Raw genomic sequence first — 1,611 nt, forward strand, 5'->3', positions numbered from 1 at the left:
TCCAGGAGTTGGTGATGGACAGGGAAACCTGGCATGCTGCAGTCCGTGGGGTCACAAAGAGTCAGACACGACTGAGCGACTGAACTGAACACCTATGTAACTGCCATCACCTTTGAGAGTTCTCTTGTACCCCTTCCCACTCAGTGCCTGCCCCCTGCTCTCCCAGGAAACCACTATTCAGAATATCAATTTTTCGCTGTTCTAGAATTTTATAAATGCAATCATATAGTATAGTAGTCAGTGGTTTCTGGCTTCTTCCATAATGTTCATCCATGTTGTTGAGTGTGTTTTATTGCTGAGTAGGATTTTTAAGAACTTTAAGTGTCTGTGATTTTTTTTGAAATTGCCTAAGCAATTTATTCAGTATATTCAACAGCTGTTTGAGCCCCTGCTCTGGGAAAGGCATAGCGTGGATGGTGGGGCTACAACCAGGAGCAAGGCATGAATGGTTCTTCCCTGCCTGCAACTTAGGATCTGTTGGGAGGAGGCTGGGACTATAAAAGGTATGAAAATGTTACAACAGGATGTAAACATTCAAGTGGTTTTTTTTTGTTTTGCTACAAAAAGCTTTATTGTTTCCACTTGGTGCAAGGCTTAGGGGAAGTCTCCAGGTGGTTAACAAGCTGCCTAGTGGCTGTAGAAAGGGGCTTCAGGCAGAACCCCTGACACCAGGGGGTCTTCCTGCTGTCAGGGAAGTCGAGAAGGTGGGGATTGCGCTGGCAGAGCCCCGGGCCTGCAGGTCCATGAAGGCCGATTTTGGGTGCTTTTCCCTGAGCTCGATGGCTTCCACAGCGTCCTGGGTTTTACCCTGCTCCTTTTGGGTTAGGGTTAAGCATGAGGGAGTGAAAACTAGTAACAGGTTGCCTTACTGGCTCCCTAATGGGGGAGTGAGCTGGCCTCTCAAATGGAATGAGGGTAGGGATAGGTCCAGGGATGCTGAGTACAGGGCCAACACCCTGCTTTTGCTTCCAATTCTTGAGAAGTAGCAGTTGGGTTTTTAGTCTTTTTTCTTATTGTTCATAATTTGTCCCAACTATACATGCATGCAGTTATTTTTAGTTCCTTACAGTTTCTTTGTATTTCATTGCTCCAGAAGAGGAGAGGTTTGTCCAGGTGGAAGCACTGCAGCAAAGGGCCCCAGGGACCAGTTTCCAGCCTGTTTCAAATTCCTTGAGAAGGTGGCCCATGCACTCCAGAGCCATGGTGGTGGAAATAAGCCCAGAAAGGTGGGTGTAGGAGGCGTGCAGATACATGTTGACTGGGCAGTTGACAGCAGCCTCTACCTGGGTGGCATCATTCTGATAAGTCTGGGAGCTCATGGTTGATCAGTAAGGAGCTAAGCTCAAAAGAAGGTGTTGGCTGGTCTGGAGGCCCAGGATATTGGAGGGTGGACAGGCGTTGGAGGAAGGGGCATCCTTGCATCTATTCCATTCAAACACTGTGGAAGCAAGAGACAGAGCCTCAGGACTGCCCAATGCACTACCTCAGATTTATTTTTTAATTTATTGTGAGTATTTTACTTAAAATAATTTTATTGAGATAAATATTTTATGTCATAAAATTCACTCATTTTATGTGTGCTGAATTGCTTCAGTCATGTCCGACTCTGTG

At 46.2% G+C, this 1,611-nt stretch overlaps 1 protein-coding gene across 1 annotated transcript; it reads right to left on the reverse strand.

Annotated features, from left to right (window-relative positions):
- Window positions 1-649: 649 nt before the first annotated feature.
- LOC102267925 (ferritin light chain-like) lies at window positions 650-1,319 on the reverse strand. Its single transcript, XM_005888712.1, has 2 exons — window positions 1,068-1,319; window positions 650-814 (listed from the first exon to the last, which is right to left on the reverse strand). Exons 1-2 carry the CDS (start codon window positions 1,317-1,319, stop codon window positions 650-652), a joined length of 417 nt encoding a protein of 138 aa, XP_005888774.1.
- Between the last annotated feature and the right edge of the window lie 292 nt (window positions 1,320-1,611).

This window comes from Bos mutus, chromosome X (genome assembly GCF_027580195.1).
Source record: "Bos mutus isolate GX-2022 chromosome X, NWIPB_WYAK_1.1, whole genome shotgun sequence".
Lineage (NCBI taxonomy): Eukaryota > Metazoa > Chordata > Mammalia > Artiodactyla > Bovidae > Bos > Bos mutus.